General features: G+C 33.2%; 3 protein-coding genes and 1 pseudogene across 3 annotated transcripts; all 4 read left to right on the top strand.

Annotated features, from left to right (window-relative positions):
* Positions 1 to 5,819: 5,819 nt before the first annotated feature.
* LOC116142471 (U-box domain-containing protein 52-like) lies at positions 5,820 to 8,830 on the top strand. The gene is made up of 8 exons (XM_031427901.1): positions 5,820 to 5,985; positions 6,119 to 6,207; positions 6,400 to 6,520; positions 6,589 to 6,817; positions 6,902 to 7,199; positions 7,280 to 7,381; positions 7,480 to 7,908; positions 8,003 to 8,830. The coding sequence occupies exons 1-8, from the start codon at positions 5,820 to 5,822 to the stop codon at positions 8,828 to 8,830; spliced, it is 2,262 nt and encodes a 753-aa protein (XP_031283761.1).
* A 2,345-nt stretch (positions 8,831 to 11,175) lies between these two features.
* LOC116142488 (extensin-1-like) lies at positions 11,176 to 12,151 on the top strand. Its single transcript, XM_031427911.1, has one exon. It carries the CDS (start codon positions 11,538 to 11,540, stop codon positions 12,066 to 12,068), a length of 531 nt encoding a protein of 176 aa, XP_031283771.1. The 5' UTR covers positions 11,176 to 11,537; the 3' UTR covers positions 12,069 to 12,151.
* Positions 12,152 to 13,313: 1,162 nt separating this feature from the next.
* Positions 13,314 to 14,864, top strand: LOC116142470. Its single transcript, XM_031427900.1, has 5 exons — positions 13,314 to 13,444; positions 13,532 to 13,684; positions 13,787 to 13,827; positions 14,138 to 14,168; positions 14,628 to 14,864. Exons 1-5 carry the CDS (start codon positions 13,343 to 13,345, stop codon positions 14,862 to 14,864), a joined length of 564 nt encoding a protein of 187 aa, XP_031283760.1. The 5' UTR covers positions 13,314 to 13,342.
* A 2,443-nt stretch (positions 14,865 to 17,307) lies between these two features.
* On the top strand, positions 17,308 to 19,192 carry LOC116142469 (annotated as a pseudogene).
* The last annotated feature ends 8,733 nt before the right edge of the window (positions 19,193 to 27,925 follow it).

Below are 27,925 nucleotides of genomic sequence, written 5' to 3'. Positions count from 1 at the left end.
CTGTTACTACAAAGGGTTTTATTTGTCGTAAGCATATCCTCTACGTATGAGAAACTATCAGAACATTCCCTCACATTTGAAAAATTATCACCTACGTCCGCTTGACTTTGACTTGACCAAAACAACTTATTATCACCACAGATTAAAATAGTGAAATCACATAATTGCCCTTCAACTTAACCAATTTCTAATTAATATGAACTGTTAGTTTTCATGCATTAATACGAGGTAAATATTAGACGTCCCTTGGTTATACTCTTACTAATTAAGGAAAAAATGAATTTTTACGTGCAAAATCGTCCCTGAAACTAACGGACGTCATCGAATTTTGTTGGTTAATACAATATCTTTTCTGGAATAATGTTATATACACTAATCAAAATCATACTAACCCAAGTACTAACTGACATGACTGACCTTTCTTATTGTCACGTCAGTTCCTCCAAAAAACTAAAAAAAAATAAAAGAGTTTTTAAAATTTCAATTGTTAGTACTTGGATTAGTACAATTTGGTTATTGAACATAGTATTACTCATCTTTTCTATAAAGTCCAAGATACCCCTACTTCTTTTCTTTAGATTAAAAAAAAATTGAATAAAAAATAAATTAAAGTCCGATCCAAAATAAACCCTACCCATCGCCTCCTCCATTTCTTTTCCCTGCTTCATGCTCTCCTCCTTCATCTCTTCCTACTCTGCGCCCTATCATCTTCTTCACTCTCTCGTCCCCCCTCTTTACCTCTAAGAAAAGGCCAGAAAATCCATTCTACTGCTTTCCTCTAGCGTCAATAAAAGTGGCATCATAAATCTCAAATTCATCTGTGCAGCTCAACAACAAGAATCTCCCACCCTTTATTTATTTTTATTTTTTTGTTGAAAAAAATCAGCAATTTCCAATTTTTTGCTCTTGAGGACAAGAGCCCATTTAAGGGAGGAGTTGTTTGTGTGCATGTCTCGCACGTGAATTTTTGGGCATGAAAGATGTGGGCCTTTGTTTGCTCTTCTCAACAGTTTCTGTAGCCAATGGTTCCTTCCAGTTCGCAACCATGCAGCACGTCTTCTAGTTGTTATGAGTTTGGCCAGATATTAAAAAATAATGTTTAATTTCAGTTGTGTTATTACTTTAGATAATTGCTGGTCAAGTTTGTTTCCTTAGAAGTTTAGCAACTTTATTGTGTTTCTCTGTTGTTATTCCTTTGGGGTTTTTTTATGTACAAATTTGGGCCGACTCATTATCATATTTTTATCCAAACCTTTGAGCAATAGGTTGAACGAGGCTCTGGTCTCCTCCGTCGGACCAAACAATAGTCCCATTCTTTGCTAAATCTCATTTTGTTCTTCCAGTTTCTCTCAAGATACCCACGGAAGGAGTACGTTCCAAAATTTGATTTAAATTATGTAAAATTTATTTACCTTCTAGATGAATGGTGATGTTCTGAAATCTTTTCTTCAATTGTGCTAGGTATGATTTAGTGTATTAGTAGTTTTGTGAAGTTTGTAATGACTGTGGATGGTGAGGATTTGATGTTAAAGTGGCGTTGAGTATGGTTTTCTGGAAAGATATTCGATGAAGAGAAATTTGAAGAAATTGAGATTTAGGCATTCTGATTCTAATTATAACAAATTATATGGAATATATTTATATATTTATCTATTTTTACATTAAACAAAATTCCTTAGTTGCTTTTTCATATTTTATAAAACGGAAAGTCATATATATCCTTTAACTATTAGTTCAACACTGAGTCGGTGATAGCCGAGCCGCTAACGAGTAGCTCGAGCTCGGCTCAAACTCAGCTCGAGCTTGAGCAGCTTGACTATAGTGTCGAGCCGAGCTTGATCGCTCTAGCTTGCAGCTTGAAAAGCTCACGAGCTTCAGCGAGCTCGAAGGGTGTTTTTGATAGTTTTGACAGTAATAAGGGCAATAGGTAATTTTAAAGTTTTTTAAATGACAAACAAACCCAAAATCGAAAGATACCCAAAACGATTTGGAAATTTTGAAATTATAACAGAAAAAAACGTAATATCTCTCCAACCTCTGTCAATCTGTCGTTCTCGCTGATGACTTCACTGGTGCCGTTCTCGTCCCTATCGTGACTTGTCTTTGTCATTCTAAGATCCTGATTCTGTCACCAACTTGATTCGTTACTTGAGTATCTAAAGGCCAGCTTAATAGTTTGGGTTGGTTTTCTCCTTAATTAAGGCTATTACTTTTTGTCTTATGGCTGGGCTGGAGGGTGGCTGCTATTTCTGCAAGTTGGAGTTCAGTCAGCTTGTTGGTTGTTGGTCCTCTTGGTTTGCTGTGCGCCCTACTGCAGTTTCCTTTGAGTTGGGATTGTGCCTGTTGGGGCTCTATTTGCTTAATGGTTGTTGATCACTTGTAGTGTGTCTTGCTACAATTTTCTTTTAGTTGGTTTGTGCTTTTGACTTGTCCTTTTTGAGTAGGTTTGCTTGAAAGTTGGAATGCAATACAATTCTATAATACGTATATTATTATTTTGCAAAAAATTTCAATCAAATTGAAAACAAGTAAAGTATAACTTGTTACTTTAAGTTCTTAATAACCTTAGAGACTTTTAACTTCAAGAAAATTAAATAAAAGAGTATCCACACTAAGGTAAAAGAAGAATTAGGCTAAGAGAGACATTTAGGGTTCTTAGAAATTTTGATCTCTATCTTAAAATTGATATATATTTTTTTTTTATATATTAGCTTTGTAAACAATTTAATAATTGTTTTGAACTTCTTTAAACAAATTCATAATTGTTTTGGAATTGTAAATAATTCCATAATTATTATGAAGTTATTAAACTTCTTTAAATAAAAACATTGGATTAACATTTAATCACAATTAACAATTGAACTCTTAAATTGTTAACATAATAATTTAACCCTTAAATTGTTCATATGTTTACAATTACAACCCATTGTTAAATTCAATTTAATATAAAGAAAATGATTAATTATGAATTGGAATTCTATTTAATTCTAATTAGCAATTTAACTCTTAAATTATTTATAGTAACTAATATAACTCTCCATCGAATCTAATTCAATGATAATAATATAAATAACTTTATTACCCTTGGTAGGTGCTAGCCAATCTTGGATAATCAACTCTCTTTGGCTATGTCTCCATTCTTCTTATTTTTAATGTGTGACCTCTTAGGTTCACTGTGGCCTAGCCGTGGGCCTAATATTATAGTCTATTCCGATATGTTTTGTCATAACTCTTTATGAACAAAACTCATACTGATTATGGTAGGCATCTAGTAATATTTCATAACGCTTAAGTCACAATGAAGATATACTCTAACGAACCCTTTTATAATCATATGCGCTATATAATCAAATCCTTCCGTTGTCTAATCTCAATTAAGAATGGATTCATGGTATGTCAAAATATTTATCTTAATTTTATATCAAATTGACAATCGATACATATGGAACATGTCACCATGAAACAACCTGTCAGGTAACATTTTATATACCCCGGCTGGCGATTTCCTTTTTCCAATGTATCTTGACATTTGTCTAGGAACTTGATATCAATCTATATCAAGTCAACGGATTCAATCTTGACTATCACTTATCTTCAAACATAATTAAACAACACATGACCAAATCGGCTTATTAACACATGACATTATTAGCCTCATGTTTATACACCATATGAACTATATGCATTTATGCAGAATCCAACCGTGATATCTCAGGTCTAAAGATTAATAATACACTAGTACGATCTTATGATGCATCATTGACTACATTTTAAATGTCTATATGATTCATCATAAATGATCATATTCGATAAACAGTTTACTAACCGCTTATCCATGCTCATGCCCTAGTGATATAACTTTTATAATCATCCATACTAATACCATCACATGATATTCTACGGAGGCATTCAGCATGTCTACTATGTAATATTATTGCCCAATTAATATTACCTATATAGGGAGTACTTTGATGATTTTGATCTTCTAAAGATTTGTATCTTTCGGACATTTCACATATAATACATATATATAAATGAAACAATAAACCACATGTGAAATAAGAACACTTTCTTTTATTAATAAGATAAAAATGTATATATAAACTATATACATTAACATATATATACAAAACATAATATCTTGGAACCGACGACATGATTGGTTCCTATGGCATACACTAACATTGTTGGTTTGGGGTGTATAGTGATGGTTTTAGTATTGTTCTTTTGGGTTCTCTCTTTATATAAATTGTGGAAATGAATGTTATTTTGATGAAATAAGAGAGATGAAAAGAAGCAAATATTATGGGTTTTTCTTCATGTAGATTCCTTGAGCTCGAGCTCGATTAGAGCTCAGCAGCTGCTCGATCCAAACCCACTGGAGTGGTTGATGAACTCAAGCCTGAGCTCGAGTGCACCATTTTGGAGGTGAGCTCGAGCTGAACCCAACACCTCAAGCTCGGTCAAGCTTAGGCTCAAGCAGCCAAGTACTCGGCTCGGCTTGCATACACCCCTATAACACTAACATATGTTAAGTAGAAGGACCTTTTTGTTAGTAAAAAATGTGTCCTTTACTATAATAGACCAAAATTATAGAGACTAAAATGTATTTCACTCGCATTAATACTACAATAAGATGAATATGAACAAAATTTTGTATGTTGTCGGATTAGATTAGATCATAATGAATGTGGAAATACCATTCAATGACAAAGGTTTATGACTCTCAACCATTGGGTGCGAGTTAGTGATTTCACTTGTCTATTGTCGTTGATGATCATGTCAAAAGGTAGACCAAGTTCATCAGTGTGATGAAGCCGAAGAACAATATCGAAGACTCTTTTACTTGTTGCATATATTCTTTTTCTTTCTTAAAATAAAAATAAAAATAAAAATCAAAGCATGCAAATTTTTAGCTTTAGTCCATTAGTGTTTACTGCTAATTAATTTGGACAGAAGGAGACAAGTGATAATTTTATCAAATATGAGGTGAGGTTTATGATTCTCATAAAGGTTTTATCAGAAAATTAGTTCAAATGGTTGCATTCACGCATACTCTGAATTGAGATTTAGAAGGGTTGTTCATATTATTTCTTTCTCTATGAATCATTTGACATATATAAACAACGAAGAGTAAATATGGCATTAGATTTTATTAAAAATTTTAACATGGGAATTTTAATTTATATGGCTCCTCAAAATCTTATAATCCATATAAGTTGTGAACCAGTTAATAATTATGAATCACTTGAGAGATCCTTGAATTACATCATCATTTTAATAATATATAAATAGCAATTTAGTTAATATGTTTGAAAATTGTTAAAAATATCAAGCAACTCCGATATTTAAAGATAATAAAATTATGTAATAGAGGTATAAAAATTAATGATTCAAACTAAAACACGATACACTCCTTCCATAAAAATTGCCAATAAACCTAGGAATTATGGGGTGTGCAAGTTCAGAATAGGACGCAGCATAATTGACCTAGTTCATATATAGCTAAAATTTATTGTTTATCCAATTAATTTAATATTATCCTTATCCTAAGGTCAAAATTAAGATGATTAATTTGTTATTGAATCTCTTGATATGTCCTCAACTTAGTTATAACAAAAATTAACAGAAGGGGTGATTGTGAAAAGTGGATGAAAATGAACGACCAGGTCAAATGTCTAAAACAAGTTGGAACGACTTAAATATGTGAATGGCCAACCTCAAGCTGCCTCCGTTTTTCAAGTTACAATTTCTCTGTTACCTTCTTCGTTGGAACTTGAAATTATTAATGCAATTTCAATTTTTGATTACATTAAGCTATGGTTAATCCTCAACACTTGACGTACGATGAGAGCATACCGCCTAACTCCACCGCCGTCGCCATTGACAAAGACAAGAACAGCCCTCATGCCGTTCGTTGGGCGATCGATCATCTTATTATAAGCAACCCGCTTATCATCTTGCTTCACGTTAAGCACAAGCACGGTCATCAAAATCATAATTATAACCATAACCATCAACATCGTAGGTACCCTCTCTCATTTATTGTCTTATTATTTATTAGTTATCTTACTACAATATGTACTGTAAGTTTTCCTCATTGTTATTGTTTTTGCAGAGAATTCCAATGGAACTACTGATGTTGATTCTGATGCCGAAATGCAACAGCTTTTCACTCCATTCCGTGGTTATTGTGCTAGAAAAGGGGTACGTAATGTTTGTAAGTGTCTGTTGTATGATAAAAAATGTAAAAAATTGTCACCTTTATTTATACAAAGTGATAAAATCTTGTCCATTTATTGATTCACATGAAACTTACCTACTTTTTAAAACAAGCTTCGTTTAATCGACAATAACTCTAATAGAAAACTTTAATATTATAAAAAATGCATAATTCAGGTTTTATTAAAAGAAGTTGTTCTTGAAGATAATGATATTCCTAAAGCACTCCTGGATTATGTCTGCAAGAATGTACTCAACAACATTGTTGTTGGGGCATCAACAAGGAATGCGCTTGCCAGGTTCTCTCTTAACACGCTCAGAAACTAATCTTTCAGTTCCATTTTCTCTAAATTTTGTTTCTAATTTGTTATGAATCTTACAGGAAGTTCAAAAGTTATGATGTATCAGCTAGTTTATTGAAATCAGCTCCGGATTTCTGTTCCGTGTATGTAATTTCCAAAGGGAAGATCATCTCAGTGCGGACCGCTCAGCGGCCTGCTGCTAATACTCCCGCCCCTCCAAGGCAACCGTCTGCCGGAATTCCACCTCAGTTCCCATCCGATCGCGATCGCGGCGATGGAGACGATGCCTCCAGGTAGCTAGCTAGTATTGGCGGGTTACATTAAGTACTTTGTTACTGTATATTGAATGTGTTTGTTTTGATGTTTTATTGAAGCAGGGGACAAGCAATGAAAGGAATGTTTAGGGTTTCAGGATCATCAGATAGAATATCATGGGAGAAAAACAACGAACAACCGAGAGGAGCATCACGGGATAGACAGAAAAGTTCTCCAACGAATATGTCAATGGAAAGTATCGAATATGCTCCTCGTGGATCAAGGAGTTCAATGAGCCGTGATTCTTTTTCCGACAATTCTGAGTATTCAGGGCCACCTGCTGTGGGATCCATGGATATGTCAGCTCATAATCTAGATTTCTCAAGTGTCAATCTTAGCCCTGCAACTTCAGCATCTTCAGTAAGTAGTGAATTCCTGTAAAAAGGGTTTACTCATAGGACTTTTATGATCCTAATATCCTTCCGATGTATTACTTGCAGCGTGAAATCGAGTCCGAGATGAGAAGATTAAAGCTGGAACTCAAACAGACCATGGAAATGTACAGCTCAGCTTGCAGAGAAGCACTCAATGCTAAAAAGAAGGTAATTACATATACCAACAATCTTATTGATTCCTAATATTTTATGTGCTTCCGCGATATCCCTATTCCGAGTTTGATACACTGACTATTCATATGCAGGCTAACGAGCTTCATCAATGGCAAATAGAGGAGGCTCAGAAATTCGAGGAGGCTAGGCAAGCCGGAGAGGCAGCTCTTGCAGTTGCAGAGATGGAGAAGGCTAAGTGCCAAGCTGCAATTGAAGCAGCCGAGAAAGCGCAGAGGCTAGCAGAGATGGAAGCACAGAGAAGAAGGCATGCAGAGATGAAAGCTAAGAGAGAGGCTGAAGAGAAGAACCGCGCTCTGAATGCATTGGCACATAATGATACCAGGTACCGAAGATACAATATAGAGGAGATCGAACAAGCTACAAGTAATTTCGCAGACTCCATGAAAATTGGTGAAGGTGGATATGGACCTGTGTATAAAGGCAAACTAGATCACACCGCAGTTGCTATCAAAGTTTTAAGACCTGATGCTGCTCAAGGCAAGAAGCAATTTCAACAAGAAGTAAGCTATTATTTTCATTTTCTTGAAGCCATTCAATTTCAGTATGAAGTTTTATTATGTAAGAAGTTACATTATTCAATTTTTCTCTTCTCAGGTTGAGGTTCTAAGTTGCATTAGACATCCAAACATGGTGCTTCTTCTTGGTGCCTGTCCTGATTATGGATGTTTGGTATATGAATACATGCACAATGGGAGCTTAGAAGATCGATTGTTGCGAAGAGGCAACAGCCCTCCACTTTCATGGAGGAAAAGGTTCAAAATCGCGGCGGAGATTGCCACTGCCCTTCTGTTTCTTCACCAAGCAAAACCAGAGCCGCTTGTGCATAGGGACCTGAAGCCGGCTAACATCCTCTTAGACAGAAATTATGTGAGCAAAATAAGTGATGTTGGGCTTGCAAGGTTAGTTCCGCCTTCTGTTGCCGATAGTGTCACACAATATCACATGACTTCAGCTGCAGGAACATTCTGTTACATAGATCCTGAGTATCAACAGACAGGAATGTTGACTACGAGATCGGATATATATTCACTGGGGATAATGTTGCTTCAAATCATCACGGCGAAGCCTCCAATGGGTATAGCTCACCATGTTGGGAGGGCCATTGAGAAAGGAACTTTTGAAGAGATGCTTGATCCAGTAGTTCCTGACTGGCCTGTTGAAGATGCTCTAAGTTTCGCGAAATTGGCTATAGGTTGTGCAGAACTGAGGAAGAAGGACAGACCTGATCTGGGGACAGTTATAGTACCAGAACTTAACCGGTTAAGAGAGCTTGGAAAGAGGGCGGGTGAATCACTCCAACTTAGTGTTGCCAACCACCATGGATACAGCAGTGTTCATGGTCGCAACTCTGCACCGCGTTCTCCTTTGACAAGTTCACATCCAACCATATCTAATACAAGCCACTCGACAGATTCAACCTAGCCTTAGACTCAGATTAAGAAGGCAATACAACGCGTTTTCGAGAATTACTAATCCAACATCCTAGCTACTTATCTTTTCAATAAGAAATCTGTTCCTGTTAGATGACAAGAAGTCCAACACCATCTTACATATGCAGGTGACCTACACAATCAAAGAAATCTTAATGTTTATAATACCAAAGTGTAGGATGTTGTCATGTTGTGCGTGCTTAAATTTATTTTAATTTTTGTTTAGAGGAGAAAATGTATATTTTCAGTCTCCTTTTCCTTTCAGTGCTTGTAAAAATTTGCTTCTGCAAAACTTTTGTTCTCCTTGTTCTTGCAACATGAATTGTTATTCTTCTGATTATCAAAATTATACACTTCTTAAATTATTGGAACTGATCATATCCTTTTCTATCTTATTGTGAGATGCCTCTCTTTAGAGTGTAAAATATTATCAGTTGTGATAATCATTATATTGGCATTGTTAAGGTGAAAAAAAAAATTATATTCAATAATTATTGAAAAGCAAATAATATTATGGTTCTAATAGTGCAGAAAAAACACAATCAATCGGCCAATAAGAGTATTGCTACGTCGACGTGAGTGGAATACACTGTTCTTCCATTAGTAAGTTGTATTGCATCATATTGAATAGAAAGAAGATCTTCCAATCTTAGAGCATCGCTAAATGATTTTTTATATAACCTAAACTCTTTATTATAAAGAGTCTATCTATAAAAATAAGAGTCTAACAAACTATTTATCTTTTAAATATAAATTAAAAATAAGAGTCCAACAAAATATTTATCCTTTAAATATAAATTAAAAAGTGAGTTTGACTCTTCACATTTAGAGAATCAAATTTCACTCTCTATCCTGATTTTAATTAATAAATTACAAGTTTCTATGCATTTTATTTATTAATTATCTCTCCTATAAAGTCTCTTTCTTGAAAATAAAGAGTATTTTTCTTAAATTTAAACAGTCTATTGGATTTGAATAAAAATTTTGTTCTTTACATATATAAATTAATGAAGATGCTATTTATTTATATAAAAGATGCTCTCTAAAATAAAAAGCACCGTTGGAGATGTTCTTACTGAGATAACTATTTTAGAGCATCTCTAATGGTGCTCTTTATTTTAAAGAGTATTTTTTATATAAATAAAGAGCATCTTCATTTATTTTTAAATATAAAGAACAAAATTTTGATTAAAATCTAATAGACTCTTTAAATTTTAGGAGAGAGAATATGTTTTTTTAGGAAAGAAACTTAATAAGAGAGATAAATCATAAATAAAATATATGAAAATTTGTAATTTATTATTTAAAATTAGGATAAAGAGTGAAATTTGACTTTCTAAATGTGAAGAGTCAAACTCACTCTTTAATTTATATTTAAAAAATAAAGAGTTTGTTGGACTTTTATTTCTATAGATAAACTCTTTATTAAGTCATATAAAGAGTGCTTTAAAGATGCTCTTATAGAATATCCTAATAGAAGTAAGAACTCCCCAAAAACCTGCCATGGAAAAGGGGATTCGGAAGCCCATACCTTAAAGAAAAGTATAAACTAAAGAGAAAAAGCACAAAGTTTGCTACTTAGATGATCATATTGATTCCCATGAAGATGGATTATGCTTAGAGAAAGGTATAATAAAAAGAAAGAAGGACTTTGGATTCCCCCTATAAGTCTAGTCTCCGTATGAAAATGAAATTATAATACAAATACACTTAATTAGCTCCAAACTCCAAGGAGATAATGAATTATATTCATATCCATCATCAATAGTGTTTCACCGGTATGTTATTTAACCCATTAGCACCACATTTTGGGTCCCCCAAATCATTCAATCTTCTTTTCTGATATTGAAATTTTGTGACATAAAATTTACTGTTTTAATATTATAAGATTTACATTAGACATTGATAGGGTAGATCTTTGACAAAATACATTGAAGATTCTAGCTTTGCGACAGAGATCAGTATTTGAAACAAGTGATGTTCTAAGTGGTAAACTTTTTCAAAATCTGTACAAGAAATGTGCAGAAGACTTTAGACTTTCTGGTCCCATTTGGTCCAATGTTTTATGCTATGTCTATCCACATTCCACACACACAAACAGATACCCATCAGATCACCACTACCAGAATCTCAAAAATATGCGAGTTAAACTATCATTTATTTGTTTTTTGACAATTCAAAAATCCTCTGATCTCGCTTACCGATACCCAGTCTGAAACTAGAGCCCCGCAGACTCTGGCAATCTTCAGCAAGTGTGCTAGAAGTCTTTGACGATGCTGTCTCTTCCTGTTTATAAAAAGTCTTTTAAGTAATAAATGGCGATTTTAGACTTATAATACAAAGTAGTATTGGATGTCTAAAAATCCTTTGCGGATGAGAGGCGAAAAGAGAGGAAGTAAATGTTCTCCTTTACAGCAATACAAACCACTTCATTGTAAAGATAAGCATCTGCATCAAATTTTTTCAAAGAGCCATACACACGCATGTAGAGTGTAAAGCTCTCTCCTTCCTGGGTCTTATTTGCCTCACTCCCATCAAACAGTCAAGGGTAGGCCCAATTTGTTTGCCTTTTTTCTTATTTGGAAAAATGATTAATCATCATAAAAGTTATATATATATATATATAGTCAGAGGTCAGTAAGCATGATGAGTTTTTGAGTCACCATTCAGAAAGAAACCATATCAAACACTTAACCCAAATGGATCATCATGTCAATAGTCTTGCACTCTTGAAGGTTGGAATAATGGGGATGTTGATGCTTAGTAGAGTGGCATATTCTGATGACCAAGTGGGAGATCCTGACTCTGGTTTATTATGCATCAGTGATTGTGCAACATGTCCAACTATTTGTTCACCTCCACCTCCATCAAAAGGGTATTCATCTCCACCAACATCATCATCATCACCATCACCACCACCACCGACACCAGTTCACCATTCTCCGCCGCAGTCTTACTACCACTCTCCACCACCGCCTTCGCCACCCTCACCGCTGTCACAGTCGGCGCCACCACCAGGCAATTCATGGACTTACTGGGGAACTCCCCCACCTCCTTTTAAGTATGGTAACACACCTCCATCAGGTCAATCACCACCAACAAATGGACCCCATGACTATCCATATCCTTACTACTACTTCTATGCCTCCCAGGCCTCTTCTCTTTCCTCCCATTGTGCTTCCATTTTACTTGTAATATTGTTCTACTGTGTTGTGTTATACTATTGTTGAGAAAGAAAGCAGCAAAATTTTGGGTTTATTCTGGGGGAGGTGGATATGTTGGGGTCTTACAGCAGGGTGGTAGAGAATGAAAAGCCTCTGTGTATTAATTAATTTCTATGTGGTTGTTCATATATCTCAGCTTATAATTATTTGTTTGTAGTAGTTGAATGTTCAGAAATTAAAGTGATTATTTGTCTTAGAGGTTTAGAGATTATTATTATTATTGTCTTGTTTCTTTGAATTTCTTGGTTCAGTTTTCAATCAGCAATTGGAAAGCAATGTCTTGAAACTGTTCTGCTACATTATTAAAAAATATTCATGATGATGGTTATGGAGAAATTAATAATGTAAGTGTAAACTTCTTGATTATGGAGGATAAATTATTATTTCATAATATTCAGGCAATGAATATGGGAATTAAATAGACTATATCTATCTATCTATCTATCTTTGAGATTAAGAAATAGTTAGGTTTTCATGAGATCAATTGGGCAGCAGGTGTAAAAGCAAAAGCTAGGCATGAGTTAATGGCTTAGTAGGGAAGTTCATTTCAGAGGTTGGAAGAAAAGCATCTCTGTGGTTACTCTTGAAACTTGTATACTTAACTTGTGCCTAAATAAAGGAAATAAAACCACTCTAGCTATATGGAAACAATTGGAAAATAGAAAGATTTTAATTTCATTTATATTTGTATAGAAATGAAGAACATGTTTGTATTTCTCATTTTATATATTTCAATATAAATATTGATGAGAAACCTTGTTGTATAAGCTTTCAAACCTTACAATAATAAGAGTTTATGTAGTCTATATTAGAAACATTTTGGTCCTTATCACTGGCCGGTGGGTTGACACCGCTAATTATTAACCCCAATTTTAGGAACATAATTTTTCCATCCCTATACTTTTGTTGGGAATCTTGTCCAGCGGGATCGGGTTTTTCGGGGTATCCAACCCCGCCAGGTTTTTTTGCTATCCTAACATTTAACAAACTTTGGTTATTCTATTAATTGACTTGACTCTGCGACTAAAATGTTACTAAAAAATTCTACTCAGGCCAAACCTTAGGGATAAAAATAATTATCCCGGCTTATATGGACCCATCGGCTCGGTTCAAGTTCAACTGGCAAGTCCGAGCGGGCCAAAAATCTCAGATTCAATACACAACTGTTTTAAAATCAAACAGACAAAACGGATTAATCACCACTGAAAGCTTTACAAAACAATGCAGAACATCGAGATCTGAATTTTTTTTTCTCCAAAATCCGAAACCCGAAGCCGAAGATGGAAACGTCGACGGTGGCGAATCTCCTCCCTCTCGCCTCCGTGTCTCAGCAACCTTATGTCTCTGAGCTCCTCTCCTTCACTCTCGATCGCCTCCACAAGGTCTCTCTCTCAGATTTTAGTTTAGTTTCATTTTTAAGTTTGAGTTTTAATTGTTTCGGTGCATTTGTTATTTTTCTTCATTGACAGGAGCCTGAGCTTCTTCGAGTAGATGCGGAGAGGATTCAGAGGCAAATGCAAGAGGTAGCGGTGGGGAATTACCGAGCATTTATAGCTGCAGCTGATGCATTGCTTGCAATTCGAGAGGAAGTTTCTTCTATTGATAGACATCTTGAATCTCTGGTAATTACTTCTTGTTATTTGGTTTCCAATGTCGCATTGTAAGTTTTGAAGTAGTAAACTAACATAGATTGCATTTTATCATGTAAATATAACTTTAATTAGGATCCATTCGCATACATCAATTCACTGCTGAACATGCTGAGGTAACATAGACTTCTTTTTTCTCTTACTAATTTTGTCTAGTCTCTTGGTCATTTGACTCACTGCCTATTTAATATGAATAACTTTTTCAGAAGCTGAAGGTTCGTGTGATTCTTAAATCTTTTTTCTTGTAAATGAAATACAAAGAAGATATGAAATAAAGCAATAAAAATGCATGTGTGTGTGCTATGTGTTGTATCCTAGCCGTCTGGTGTAGAAAATTAAGATATTTTTTTACTATATATAGAAAACCATGCAGCTTGTATCTCTAGCATCATGCATGTTTCAATAATTGAATGCTCCAACCCTTAGAGACCAAGAGCTTAGAACTCTCTGTCACAGGGTAAACCACCGCCTCTTAGGCCCCCACTGATTCTACCATAGAGGCCAACGAAAATTAAAGGTTTTTGGGCTACATTTAATATTTTATGTAGGGAAATTTTGCTTTAGAAAATCCGTTATCAACTGAAGAGGCTCTATGTTGACAAAAGTATTTCTTCTTCTCAATTTTGATATAAAATAAATCTCCTTTGGATGCTAACACATCTTTTCTATATGATTAGTTATTTATTACTTAAATATGATTGATTCTTGTTAGTTTCTTGTGGTCGTAACTTGTAGGTGTAAATGAGGGTACTCTCATTGATGTGAGCTTTATTTGTTTGTGAGGATTTTGTTAATGATCCCAGATGAATTCACACCAGCAAATCAGAATTCACACCATTTCATTTGATATTTTTATCTTCTTTTTCTGCCATGAATAGGTGCAATCTTATTTTATAATTGGTCTGAACTTGTGCAGATAATGACTAATGGCATGTACAAGAGCCCAATGCACAGGGTGGTGACAAACACAGAAAGGTTGAGAATGTCTTTAGCCTCATTCATTGAACCAGAGCCGGAAAGAGAGGTAGGACCGGTGGAGGATTTGATAGACGAGCAAAGACCGAGGATATATCGCAATGTGAAAGATTATGGTGCTATCAACTATGAGTGCTATCAGAAAGGGTTGGTAGCACTTGAAACTGTTAGAGTTTAGTCTTTACCTCTGTTTGTTTCCCAGATAACTGATTATGTTGAAAGGGATATAATGACAACTTCAATTCTAGCTAGCTAAGATGGATGTAAAATAAATGTGTTACAGTGTCCGGGAGGCCTTTCCATCTTTACTAAATTTCTTAACTATTTTACAATAATAATTTTCATATGTAAAATGTGATGAATGATACTTGCTGAAGTTACAGCTGAATATTGGAAATCTCCAGCCGATGTTTCAGTTGCAGCGAAAAATGTGGATTTCATTATGTTTGTTAGATTCTGTGGCACATAAACATTCATCTTCCCTGGTCGGAAACAATATCATTAATCAGTAGAAAGACTCAGCTTCATGGAGACAAATTAACATTTATCTATCCTTTGTAGCACTGATTCTTACTGAAGTTGGTCTTTATAATTAGATGAATGTAATGAAAACAAGATATATCTTCTCTGCAGAAACTATATGTAACAAGCAGAATACCATGGCAGTCATTTGGATTTATTCTATATATTCAAGCTGATGTTTGTACTGTGTTATATGATGAATAAGTTATGTATTAGTATCAATCCTTAAAAACAGCTTTACACAATCGTATCACCCAAAACTGCAAGAGTACTTGAGCCATATTAAGATTTACTTTGAGAGTTGTTTCGGATGGTAACAATTAATACTCGTTTAATTAGAAACATGGGAGCAACCATATCTTAAGCATATTGGGTTCTATAATAGTAAAGGTTAATACAATCATTTTCCTGCTCAGGATGAATAATCAGATGCCAGAAAAAAAATATAAATTTCAGCACAGAGAAGCAGACAATCAAGAAAGGTTGAACAGAAAGCCAATTTATAGTATGGTTCAACAATTCATAAACATCTAGTATGCATTGTTTTTTCCTGCAATTCTTGGAATGGTTAACTTGATACTTACAATGTGTCAATGTACTTGGTAATGGCTAGCGTGTATGATTATCGAGACAGGTTAAACAGGAAAAAAAAAAAAAAAAACAAATAATCTCCATATGATTCCAAACCTTGAATTGATTAAGTAAAAGTAAATTCTTTCTCAGTATTTGCAAAACCATTCATGAATCCACATCAAAAAGGAGATTATAAATTTAGCCCTGTAAATTATAATTCATTCCTCGAAAATATCCAACAAAGCTCCTGCCAACAATACCATGGAGACAATTCATTTGTGCTTGTCACACTATACATGTCCTCTTCCCATTCCACCGTCTTCTCACACCGGATATATAACCGGAGGCAAGAAAGGTTAAAGATTCCAAAACTTGAATCATCATATTGCCGTCCTATATAAAATTATAATTCCATTCAGCTGAATACCCCAAACTGGGTGACATTACATATATATATATACACAGGCTTCCATTGAAAAATAAGTAACAAATAATTGTTAATTCTAAGAGAAGATTTAACTATCATCAGTTGATCATCACGTAGACATTTGTTTTGGCATGCAAATGTAATATTCCATTTCCGACTTCAATCTTGCATTTTTCTCCCTTTAAAATAAACATTTTGGAAGTATGTATAAGATTCAGTTGCATCTTCAAAACATAAGAATTCAAAAGAATCACTCTCCACCTCATCATAAACTATATTTCTAAACATAAGGTTAACTTGACGTGCTGCAGTTACGTGATTCATAAGTATCTCGTTAAAAAAAATTATGATCCCACAAACATAAGTACTTGCTGACTGCGTGAAGTCCATAAGTAAAAAACAAATTAACTCTAGTTTTGGTTTGTGTTTTAGAAGACAATAAGAAAAACAAGCTTTGTCCCTTCAAACAAATTGTTTTAAACCGGAAAATGTTATATCAGGTCTCAAAGTTCCTTATATTAATCAACCAAGTAATTGTTCATTAGTTTAGGGTACCAGTAATTTTATTAGATGCGATGGTTTTAAAATGTGTTCTGTAGATATCATATTCATCTAATAATAGATGTTTTATATCATTTTTTTTTTTCGTATTAAACCACAAATAATTAATGGTGGAGATAAGATGTAATTCAGTACACTAACCCTGAAAAAAAAAAAAACAATCAAACTTAGTTCATAATATAAAAGACGGAACAACCAAACTAGTTTACAAATTAATCTTCCTTAGAGCAAAACAACCATCTGTTAATTTGATATGTGTAGTTTGGGAACCTTTATGATTGTACCCAATAATAAATCCAAGCATTATCTTATTGATGAAAAGTAAAAATTAAATGTATCAAAGAATTCATATAAGGTTATCTAGCTAATATAAGCAACCAAAATTTTAGTTCCTGCCATTTCCTGAGCAAGGGAAAGTACAAGTTAGCTCACATCAGCAGCCCCAGAAACCCTTATAAATTTGTAGTAGCAGTCAGGCACCACCGCACCAGCATAATAGCATTGACACATCATAGTGAGAGGTGACAACTGTACAACAATGGCTCTTCAACATGCAGAGATAGTTTCACTCTCCAAGAGTGTTCCAGAAACGGCCATTAATGGTGATGAACCACCACCACCATATGTTCTTAAACAATCCGTTTTTGGTTCTATAGATGTTTGTCCTCCAAATGGCCCATTTCCTGTCATTGATATCAGTCTCTTATCACCATCTTCATCTGCTTCTCAAGCTCATGTACACAAGAAGCTAGAGAAGCTCAGATCAGCCCTCACCTCTGCAGGATGCATCCAGGTTAAATTACATATTTGTTTTGTATTTATTTATATTCTTTTGCTAGTAAGTTGAACTCTGATGACTTGAGAATTAATTTATTATATTTCAGAAGTGAAACCAGGTTTATTTGCACCTCATTTAAAGTTGCAAGTAATGTCAATTATCAAAACTTTGATTCTTGGTGGATCGATCACCGTAAAGAATCTATGGTATTATTCATATATATTGAATTTTACTTGGATGTAGTGAAAATAATGCGACAAATTAAAACAATAAATTGTTCTTTCAAGGCATTTACAAAGATTATATGATGAATATACTAAGTTAGTGCTCCTTAATATACCAAGTTATTGTATTTATTCTGTCATTAAAACAGGTGAATATACTAAGTTAGTGCTCCTTAATACTTAAAATTCTGATTAATCTTTCGAATATATATGATTGTCAGGTGATCGGTCATGGGATTTCAAGTTCATTCCTCGACTAGGTACGTGAACTCGGGAAGCAATTCTTTGTGCTCCCAATGGAAGAGAAGCAAAAATACGTACGACCAACTAACCAAATTGAAGGCTATGGTAGCAACATGATCGTCTCAGAAAATCAAGTCCTCGACTGGTCTGATCGCCTCTCTCTTTGGGTGTTCCCACAAGATGCAATAAACCTTCATTTTTGGCCTCAAAATCCCACTGGTTTCAGGTGCACTTTTCTCTTTTTCTTTTTTCTCGAATAATTATGATTAATTCTTCTAGTACCATAACATTAATATTAATATTCAGGGAGATGTTAAATGAATACGCGGAGAAGGTGAAAAATATCATTTTATTAATTTGAGCTGAATGCCTTACAAAATTTTTGAGTTGGATCTGAGATCATCTAATCCGGTTCACTAAAACCCACATAAATTTACTCATTTTGCATAAAGGAAGTGATGTGGAAGATATAGTGACTATTTTACATGATAATAATAATACAAGTGGATATATATATATTGATATTGATCTTAAAAATGATATGAATAGTTGAGAGAAATGATATAAATTCTTAATTTTCTAATTAATTTTGATTATAAATATCATAATTTAAAACTAATAATATCATAAAATTTGTTAATTAATTTTGAGGATATATTAATTATTATTAATTTTTTAAATTATATTTTATTACATGATATACTATTTATAAAATTACGTTTTTAATACACGATATATTACGTGATTTGATATTCGTGATTGAGTTTTTAAAAGAGTAATGTTATAATTATTGATGGGTGTACATCAAATTTGTACACTAAATAACATAGCTAAATTTTGATCATTTATTTTTTATCAGTTAATATTAATAAATGATTATGATTTTATCAAGTAATTCGATATTAAAATGTAAAATTTTTTTATAACTCTCTCGTTCTTCTTTTCAAAATCAAAATGAATCTTGTCTTAACGTAGGAGCCACCACGTAGGGACAAGGAGGGCCACTAATTATCAGGCTTAATATTATCTGAAAATGTATGTCGACTGTTTTGCAGCTTTTTGGTTGTGTGGAGTGTGAATATCCAACAGAACCGAGGAGAAGGTACATGTATGTTTTATCGGCACCTTATTCACCGAGAAGTAAAGTGATGTACGGAATGAACGATTGGGGACGTTGATGTGGATTTCATGAACATTATTTTAAATTTGTTAATGCTGGAATTAGGAGCAATAAACTAAACACTTTTTTCGGTCACAGCTGATTGCAGGTATGACAGAGCTCTGAAACTCACCGCCTCCTCCATCCTCTTCCTCGAGCCTCTCTCACCCTTAATTCGTTCACCTCGAGCTCAATGCACCTGCCAATCGTCTGAAATTGCCGCCTAAGTTTTTGTACGATTTGCCATCTTTCCCGCCTTTTTTCGGCCGATTTAGTCACCCAAAATGCCCCCTGCCACCACCGTTCGACTCCCTACCCTCTACTGTTCAAAACCCACCCCTCCCCCAACCCTCTGTGCACGCCATTTGCAGCCTATGTCCAGCTCTTTCCACCATGTGATAGTCGCGATTTGTGGCGGTTTCCTCCGCAAATCATTAGTGTTTGTAGTGCTGGATCAGTGGCTTTTGATTGGTTGTTGGTGTTGTGTATTTTCCGGCCATCGTTCTCTCCCAGATCACGCTAACCTCGCTGCCCCAAGGCCGCACACCACCGGCTCGATTAATTGCAGCACCTAACTCCCAGTTGGCAGTGGAAGAGGCTAAGAATATTTTCGTAAATCATAATATTTTGATAGTAAAAGGGTTTTTAAAAAATGGGTGGGTATGAATTAGTCATTTTTTGGGTGGGAACATGTCGTGAACTCATAAGTTACTGGTTGGTGGCCTTTTATGCACCACTGGTGTGTCACCAGAAGAATGAAGGACATTAACCAATCCGCAGTTGATTGGTTCCAATATTTTCAAATCTTTTAATTTTCATAAAATTGTTATTTAAATAATAATAAGAATTTTATATTAATTAAATAATATAAATTAATATTACAATAAAAAATGTTAATTTACTGTTTATTAAATTATAAACAATTTAAAATTTAAATAAATTGTATTAGGATAAAACGTGAAATATTTATCTCTTTACTGTATTTAATGAAAGCATTGAGTGGCGAGTCTATATATTGAGGCCTCCATATATTTTCTGTATCTCTTTTCTTAGTCTGCCTACTTTGTATCTTTGCTTACTTTTGATTTTATGACAAGTTATCAGTATGAATCTCTAACCAACAGAGGGAAATATTTTATGTTTTATTTATCTAACTGGCATGATTTTTTTTTTATTTTTTTGGGTAAATGAAAATAGTATAAAGAATGAAAGAATGAGAGAATGAGACCCCAAAAAGAGTCTCTGCAAGAGTTTATGCATCCTGGAAATTCCCAGGAGCCAAACAAAACACAACAGAAGCAAAAGAACAGCCTAGACAGTCCTGACAACCAGCGTGCAAAACTCACGGAGGCCTAAGACAGCAGAACAAAAAAGGCAGGCCCATGGTTCTTAATCGTTACTTTATCAAGGTATGAAAACCATTTCCTTTATATAGTGGACTGGGGTTGAATAAGAGTTGTTTACATAAAAAGATTTGCTTCGTAGCCTAAGAAGAATTGTTATTTGTGCAGAAGATTGATTTCTTTCGTGAGGGATTTGTATTATGTATCAAGGAGGAATACAAATCATATAAAGAGAGGTAAAGGTGATTCATACAAAGAAGCTACCACATGAATAAATTTTTACTTGGTTTTATGTTTCTTGGAATGAAGTTAGCTCATTACCCCTTTGTTTGAATCCTTCAGTCTACCTAGGAAGATTTATCACCATTGTTGGGTTTGTATAATAAGTTGTTTTAACTTGAGAAGCAAGACCGTGGATGTAAAAATTGATTTTTGTTGCAGAATTATTAGGTTCGATAGTGAATGAAAATGATACATATGGTAAAAAAAAAGACTTTGGGCTTGAATGAATTATCCAAAACACACATCAAATCAGAAGAACATATTGCGGATCTTTGATTGAATGGATCAATTACTAAAACAGAATGTGCACACGAATCCACATAAAGGAAAGATGTTCCTCAGCCTACTTTTAATCCGTATAATACGACTTTCAATGTGTCTAGTTGTATAAACAGGAAGAGGAAAGAGGATCGGATCTAACCTTATTATAATAGAATTATTAACTTCATTTGTATTTTAAAGACAAACACTCCCTATTAGGTTCACCCATCACAAACCTAAGCCCAGATTTTGGTCTATACTAAATCTTTAAATGAAGTTAAACTTCGGTTCAAAGCTCATTACGTACATCAAGCCCAAATCTCATGTTATGATAATGTTGAAGAAAAAGGTAGGTGATAATGTTGTTGTCTAGAGAGAATTGTCGTTAATAACTGAAGAAAGAAGAATTAAACTTGAACCAGCAGTTATTTTGGATCGCAGACCACATGGTGTCACTCAAGTTCTCATACAATATTCCAAGTCTTTCCTTGAAGATTGGGAAATAATTCAGAATCAATTTCCTTCTATTCAACGATAGGAACCTGCCCGGCCCCTACACTTTTATCATTTTAAATTACTATTTTATTATTTGATGGGATATTATCATAGCAATCAAGGGAGAGATGAGGGGAGTGATTTAAGGAACTTGGTTGTATTTATGGGGACTAAAATTTCAAATCTAAAGAATTTCCCTAGACTTTCTAGTCTTTTGTATATTCATCTTCCTTGTTCTTATCACTTTATCTCCCTAAACCACCATACCCATAATTACAACCATAGTCTTTAAATTGATCAATGGAGAAGATGAAGAACAGAAATACTAAAAATGCTTGGTGCTGAATCGATGATAGAGGTGTTGAAACAATAGAAGTAGGTATTGGGGTGTGTGTTGTGTTTTAGAAAGAGAGGGAGGGATGGAGAGTGAGTCGTTGGCAGCGATGGCCGAGCCACTTTACCAGTGACTACCACGAGGCTTCAGGCGTCACTCATGGCATACATCTATTTATGAGATCTAAAAAATCTAAAGAAGAAGAAGTAGATAGGTACAAGAGCAACAACAAACATAATAGATTTTATTTATGAGATTTGAAAAATCAAAACAAGAAGAAACTTCTTTGAGTGCGTTTGGTTGGGGTAATACTTCGTTAATCTTATATTATTGTCATTTTGGTTGCCAAGTAACAAAATTTTTTTGATAATCTTCTTAAATGAATAATAATACGAGAGTAATATGAATATCACCCCTTTATTAGCTATTAAAATATTACTTAGTAATGTTTATTTTGTTAACAATTTTATTCCTAATTAATAATAAAATATTTTATATATTATTTTAATAATATTATTATTAAAAAAGAATGACAATTCAATAAAAAGTTTCTCCCATAATTTTTTTATTCCTCCTAACTAAAAATATTAATTATTTATATCTATCAATTTATTTCAATCTAATCAAACATATTTAATATAATATTCTTAATAATCTTCAAGATAATATATCTTCTCATTAATAAAATATTTTCATTAATATAATATTATTTGAACCAAACGCCAAACGAAGTTTAAAAATGGAAGAAGAAGAAACAACAAGATTAGGAAAAAAAAAAAAAGATCAGTAGGCAGACAAAAACGGCCTTAGGTGTTAAAGTTACATACTTTTTTCACAAAGGCAAGGGTGTTTTTCATACGGTACTAATCTCTTCAGGGGTAGGATAAAATTAACCCTTATAAAAATTAAAGTTATATTATTATGAGATTAAATATAAATTTTTTATTTTTTTATTTTTATCCACTTGATAAATTTAAACATGATCCTTTATGTATATATATATACAAAAATTCTCTAATCAGGACATCTTGATATTAATTCATGCTTAACTTTACTCATTGGATTGAACTAATATTTTACAAATAAGAATTAAACTTGGCTCTTATATTAATTATATCATGATGTTTATATACAGTAAAACCTCTTTATAGTCATAATAATAGGACTAACTAATTTTATTATCATGAGGAAGTTATAACTTAATAGAGGTGTAGTTAAAAACAAATTTTATTTCATAATTCATGTTTTAGTAGTACAATATTAGGATGTTTTAATAGTATTAGAGTTTCAATTCAGCGTTTCAATTGCCTACTTTTGAAACGGATAGAAGATCGTGTTTTGAAACCAACAAAGATAATTGTCTTTGATGGAATTGTAAATGCAGTTGCTGCATGGCAAGTGATGTGAAGCCACAGACAATTGTCAATTGTTTTAAGCATTACAAAATTAGGACCCCCGATGTCGATGAATTGCAAATTACAAATGAAGTGAATGAGGAGAATCAAAGAGTCACTGTAGAATTGAGTGATCAGATTCGACAACTTCACTACACTAATCGAATGAATATTAATGTCTTCTTTAATCATCCAAATAAGTAATAAGTCATGTATGCTTTAATAAAAGAAGAAATTATTTCTACAATTAAACAAGAATAGAAAGGAAATAATTATGAGGATGATAGTATGGAAATACAAAAAGTTTTATGTCAAGAAGCTTTGAATATGCTTGAGAAGCTAGAAATGTTTTGGCTTTGACAAGAAAATGTCTGCTAGCGAGTAATGTACCCGTAAGTTAAAAGATGTGGTAACAACTCTAAAACATAAATTATTGTCCCAAACAACTTCAGATAAATATTTTATTTCATCTTAAACATTTGATGTAACATACCATATATTTTTTTGTAATATACAGATAATTATTACTATATGGAGACAACTTTCCTTAAGACATGAATTAGAAAAATTATAACTTATTACAATGTGGAATTTATTCTTATTTATAACTATCCCAAATTGGGAATAAAATTTTTTATGACTATATATTGTTTATTCCTATATAGAATATTACTATAGAGAGGTTTTACTCTGTATATATATATATTGAAACCTTAAACTGATGTACACGAATAATTCCTCGATGCAATGGATGCACCTACAACCACCTAATAAGGGTGCACCACAGTAGTTTATATGTCTGACACGTATTCTCATTGGGTAATTATAAATACATCTGTTCCATCAAAGATTTGCTCAATGTGCACATATAAAAGAGTAGGGGTAAACCTAGTCCCTTTGAGGGTAAGCCCAAGTCTACTCTCAAATTTTTTCTATGGAAAAGTCTTCCTTAAAATATCTCTTTATCCTTTGGGATTCTAACTGTCTTTATTAATTTGACCTTTCTATCCTGCTCTTTTTCCCCAATTTAGTCCATATAATATACCACACAAATCACTATTAAGTATTAACAGTGATTTTTAATTCTATGACCTGACTTCACTGTCATTTCATCTATACTTACATTTTCTGTCTTTCATCCCTCTACCTAATTAATTACTTACCAGACATCAATTCTCTCTATTAATAAAATATTCAATGTTGTAACGTACACTCCTTTTTAATAGAAATAAAAATTAATAATTTATATAATTATAAACTAATAATCTACTTAATAATTATCATTATCTTTTCTAAATTTTAATAAATTTTGAATGATTATGTTATACTCTTTTCACAAATTTATCCTCTAATTAATGACAATGACATGACAAATAAAAAAAATAATCAAATTATAATTCAATTTGAATCATTTATTGAACTTTAAGCATTACAATCTAGTGTTAAGAGCAAGCAGAATTGTTTACCATTTAATTTTTTAAAGAACTTATTCTTATAAAACATTACTTTAAAAGTGTATAAAACTCAACTCATTTTTCCATTCAGCCCTTGCTTCTTTCCTTCCAATTTCATCACAAATTTTCATAAGACATCAATAACATTAGTTGGTAAGAGAAGAATTTGAATTGAAAGCAAATTAGGTCAAGATTTAGGGTTTAGGGATTTTTGCTCTCTTCACATTGAAAATGTTTTTTCACGTAAAAATTTTCTTATGTTTCCTTATGAATTGAATGTTATTTTCAACACATTTGCTTAAGGTTTTGTTTTTCATAAATTTATTCAAGTAGGAAAATATTGTGTTATTGCATTCTTTCTTTTCAGCTGTTTAACATTATATTATTTTCTTTTCTCAAGATTTGATAGTTTTTTAAAAATTTTCACTAGTTGATTGACAAACAATGGCAAAGCCACGAAGGCGCCCCTCAGCAAAAATCCTAGGTTTGCCATTGTAAAAGAGGTTTTAAGTTTATATGTTTGAAGATTAAAAAAATACCATAGCATGTATGAATTTAAAGAGATATACAACAATTGAGTTAGGATGAAATGATGTAAAATACATGACAAAAAAAGAATTATTCAATAAGCTGTTTGACCGATCTTCTCACCAAACGTCCTCCTCCTCCTCCTCCTCCCCTCTCTTCTAGTTAAACCCTAACAAAACATTGCTTCTTAGAGTAGAATTATCCATGTTAACAACCAAAATGTATTTTTCTTTCATAAAAATTCCTTTTAACATTAAAAATTTATTTGACATCTATGTTTAAAAAGGATACTGTAAATAAAACTTGTGCTTTAGCTGGAAGATAGCACGAACAGGACCTGCAGTATAGAATAAAATAATATAAAATGAATTGTTGTTATAAGGAAGATAAGAAGTTTGGGGCAGATGAGAACCGCTGCATGAAGCCAATTGCAATGGTATGCATACTGCAAAGTTAGATAAAAACATGTGATGAAGCACATGTTCACATGCTGCGACACACAACTGCCTCATCAATGTGGGAACATCCCCATTTTAACAATATTAATTTAACCATTTCATTTTCCTTTTTCAGATATATAATATCATAATTTTCTATTGTATATTTTTAAAGCATATGTTTTTTTTCCTCCCCAACTGAAAAAAGCAAACAATTTCATTATCTTTTTTATTTTATTAATAACACAAAAGGAAAAGGAAAAGGAAAAGGAAAAAATAAATAAATAAAGATACAATATATCTTTATTGTTTGGATCATGACTCAAAGAAAAACTCTTTCCCCCAACCACATATAATGGACAGATTTGGACCACATCCATGGATTCTCTCATTATCACTAAACCCATCTCAAATCTTTTGGATTCTTTTATATTTTGTGATAGAACCCTTAGATAGAAGAGAACAAACTTGAGCTACAGGCAGTGGCTAAGGCAACAACTACAAAATTATGGTTGGCATGCAGCCAACAAGCTCCGATGGATATGGCTTTAAACCATCACATAGATTTATATATATATATATATATCTTTTAATTACCCTATAACGCCACTTGACAGCCCAATATATTTCCACGTTTCTTCTTGCCGAAAGTGGAAGAGATAGGAATAGAACATGCCAGGCCAAAGACTTCTTTTACACTGCCATTATTGTTACTAGAAAAAAGTAAGTGTTGAAAGAGTAGAAGATGCTTATCATAATTGGTGGTACAAGTGGTTCTAGCTCTTTCTTTCTTCCTTCCTTTTAATTTAAAAATAATTTCATGTATTGTCTTGATTCAAAGTTGTGTTGGGAATTAACGTGTATGAAAGCATCGCCATTTCCCCACCCTTGAAAGGGAAAGTCTAATGAGATTAAAAAAATTTCCACTTCCCAAATGGGAATGTTCTATGTTATACTTTCCATATCATCCATCACTTACCATCATTTCAACTACAAGACAACCCAACTGATGATGATAACTTGATTTCACGATGACAACAAGAATCATGAATAGGGTTTTGGGATTGTGCTGCATGGATGATTGATAAAACGACAAGTAATTAACCAATTAAGTGGGGGATTAAGTTTGTTAATTAATTGCTTTACGCAAGAAATCAAATCAAATCTCAATTATAATACTCAATAAGGAATGTAGAAAAGGCATGACGTCCCGGAAACCACGCATTTGCAGTGATTGGTTAGAACATTGTCAATGATTCTTTGCATAATTTCAATTTATTTAATGGCTAAAGCATCAATTGTTTTATTAATATAAAAGCATATATACTTTAAGCTGCTTTAGCGCCGTATTAGATCTTTGGGAGGGCATGCGTTTGTGAGGCTCTGTTCAACTCCGATTGGTTGATCATTTCATTAACAATTTTTCTTTTCTTTTGCTTTCACTTTTTCCAAAGCTAAGGGACCAGCCACTACACTTCATAGTTTGCATGCTTATTGGCACAAACCAATGGGTATCTATCTTTACTACTTCCTTGCTAGGGTTACATTATTTATAATTTATTCAAAATTACTTTTATTTATTTATTTTTATTTTTGCTACAACCAGACACTAGTCAAGTCATATTATGCATGTATAAGAGTTAAGATCATCACAGAGTTAATTGATTTACTTCCCCGGGTTTAGGTCTACTATCCAAGTCCTGCAGTTTAAAGTACAAGGATATATTCCCCTTGATTATAACAAACGATTAAGGATAAATAGGCAATCAAGAGCAAAATCTAAGTTTAAAAACTGGGACAGTATCACATTGAAGGTTATTTTGGTTTTTAAACCAGAAAATTCTTTCAATTGATTGATTATGTAAAGATTTTTTAAATTCAGGTGGATAAATTCTCACAATTGACCAAAGCCTCAAGGTGGATAAATTCTCAAGTTAAGGACTTTTTCTTACTTAGACAATGACTTAATGATACTTTCTCATTCACATACTTTTAAAATATCATTTTACTACTCAAATTTATATTCCGGTCGCGAACAGAGAGCAAACTCGGTCCAGACTATTAGGGTTTTTGAAGAAAGGAAACTGATGAGTCTTTTGGTGGTAAAATATTGGATTTTGGTGGTTGGGATTGATTAAAAATTGACTTGAGAGGGGCAACTACGCAAACCTTAATTGCTCAATTGTGAGTGATTGACGGAAGTAAGGTTTGAGGAGTTTTGGTG

The sequence above is a fragment of the Pistacia vera genome, unplaced genomic scaffold, assembly GCF_008641045.1.
Source record: "Pistacia vera cultivar Batoury unplaced genomic scaffold, PisVer_v2 Contig41, whole genome shotgun sequence".
NCBI lineage: Eukaryota > Viridiplantae > Streptophyta > Magnoliopsida > Sapindales > Anacardiaceae > Pistacia > Pistacia vera.
The sequence above is the reverse complement of the archived record's forward strand: the minus strand, read 5'-3'. Positions and strand labels throughout refer to the sequence as shown.

Coding starts and splice junctions, on each gene's coding strand:
- LOC116142471 (XM_031427901.1), top strand. CDS start 5,820: ATGGTTAATCCTCAACACTTGACGTACGATGAGAGCATACCGCCTAAC. Junction 6,208..6,399: donor GTTATTGTGCTAGAAAAGGG/GTACGTAATGTT, acceptor TGCATAATTCAG/GTTTTATTAAAAGAAGTTGT. Junction 7,909..8,002: donor AGAAGCAATTTCAACAAGAA/GTAAGCTATTAT, acceptor TTCTCTTCTCAG/GTTGAGGTTCTAAGTTGCAT.
- LOC116142488 (XM_031427911.1), top strand. CDS start 11,538: ATGGATCATCATGTCAATAGTCTTGCACTCTTGAAGGTTGGAATAATG.
- LOC116142470 (XM_031427900.1), top strand. CDS start 13,343: ATGGAAACGTCGACGGTGGCGAATCTCCTCCCTCTCGCCTCCGTGTCT. Junction 13,445..13,531: donor CTCTCGATCGCCTCCACAAG/GTCTCTCTCTCA, acceptor CTTCATTGACAG/GAGCCTGAGCTTCTTCGAGT. Junction 14,169..14,627: donor TTAGAACTCTCTGTCACAGG/GTAAACCACCGC, acceptor GAACTTGTGCAG/ATAATGACTAATGGCATGTA.